Source organism: Vollenhovia emeryi, unplaced genomic scaffold, assembly GCF_000949405.1.
Source record: "Vollenhovia emeryi isolate VEMERY1.0 unplaced genomic scaffold, V.emery_V1.0 DF948172.1, whole genome shotgun sequence".
Lineage (NCBI taxonomy): Eukaryota > Metazoa > Arthropoda > Insecta > Hymenoptera > Formicidae > Vollenhovia > Vollenhovia emeryi.
The window spans coordinates 1-1537 of record NW_011958194.1 but is presented as its reverse complement, the minus strand read 5'-3'; the positions used below and the strand labels follow the sequence as shown (position 1 = coordinate 1537).

General features: G+C 48.3%; 1 protein-coding gene across 1 annotated transcript; it reads right to left on the bottom strand.

Moving 5' to 3' along the window:
• Window positions 1-240: 240 nt before the first annotated feature.
• LOC105557047 lies at window positions 241-1332 on the bottom strand (the record flags this gene model as incomplete). Its single annotated transcript, XM_012004182.1, has 1 exon — window positions 241-1332. A coding segment is annotated over exon 1 (1092 nt), but the record flags the coding sequence as incomplete, so codon positions are not given.
• Between the last annotated feature and the right edge of the window lie 205 nt (window positions 1333-1537).

Sequence of the window (1537 nt, the reverse complement as noted above, 5' to 3'; positions counted from 1 at the left end):
TGGAGTAGGTCTCGATCTGAAGCACACGATGCATCCGTGGAGGACCTTCTTCACGGATGACTTCGCCGATATGATCCAAAATGATTCTTGTAATCTTGATACCAGTGCTTGTACTCCTGAATGTAATGACCGATAATGAGCATCGCGGATAATTAGCGTAGTAACGTGATGTCTACACGGTAAAATAATTGGGTGTCGGCGCGAATAAGGAATCTGGGCATTTCGCAACCGCCCTCCCACTCGAAGAAGTCCGTCGCCATCTAGGAATGGACACAGTGTGAGCAGCGAGCTATCGTGATTAACTCGCTCCTTAGAACGTAAATCTTGTATTTCTCGACTAAATCCTTCCAGCTGTACTCGTCGGAGGATAGTGGCCATTGCCTGATCGAGCTCGCTCACCGTCAGCGGACCGTTATGCCGTTCGTTCGCAAACTTGTGATTGTTTCTCCACCGCAAACAATATGCGATGACTCGTTTAAGCCTTGATAAAGATGAGTACCGCTCCAAAACCCGGCTTGCCTCAATGGTTTGAGTGGCTAACACCGTGCATCGTTTGGTTTCGAGATCCGTACCTGCGGGCGTTGGAATAGGCTGCTGGAGATATTCTTCGGGATGCACTAACCACTCGGGCCCGTGCCACCAAAGATGTAAGTCCTTTAGCTGCTTGGGGCTGATTCCCCGCGAAATTACATCTGCCGGGTTGTGTTCTGACTTGACATAATGCCATTGTTCTTGATCCGTCATCTGCTGAATTTCAGTCAGTCGATTAGCTACGAAAGTTTTTCGAAGGTGAGGCTCTCCACGGATCCATGCCAGTACGATTGTAGAGTCACACCAATAATATCTGTTCGTTAATGGTATGGTAAGCGCTTGTGACACCGATTTCGCTAAGTTCGACAGCAACAAAGCTCCACATAATTCCAGGCGTGGGATGCAGATAGTCTTGAGTGGGGCCACCTTTGATTTTGCACAAATCAAGCGGATGGTGACGACACCCTCTCTGTTGATTGATCGCAGATAAACACAAGCGCCATAAGCGCCTTCCGATGCATCTGAAAACCCATGCAACTCTACGAGTTCAGGGTTAGAACAAATGATCACTCGAGGGACGACGATGTCATTGAGGGATCCCAATTCTGCGACGTATGCAATCCATTTATGATGTAGATCCTGAGGCAATGATTCGTCCCAATCTAGGTTGAGTTGCCACAGCCGTTGTAGAAGTAACTTAGCCTTGACCGTGGCCGGTCCGACCAACCCCAACGGATCGAATATTTGCGCTATGACGGATAGCACTGTACGCTTCGTCACCTTGGAGCTGAGACGGGGCATGATAACTTGATATTGTAAACTGTCGCGATCAGGTTTCCAAAGCAGGCCAAGAGTTTTGACCTCTTCTTCACTGGGACTGATTCTTACCGCGTCTTCGATGTCATGCTTAAATAACGTTGGCTCGTTGGACCTCCATTTTGCCAATTCGAAACCGCCAGATTTCAATACCGACGTGATTTCGTCCTTGAGTACTCGAAGTTGATCT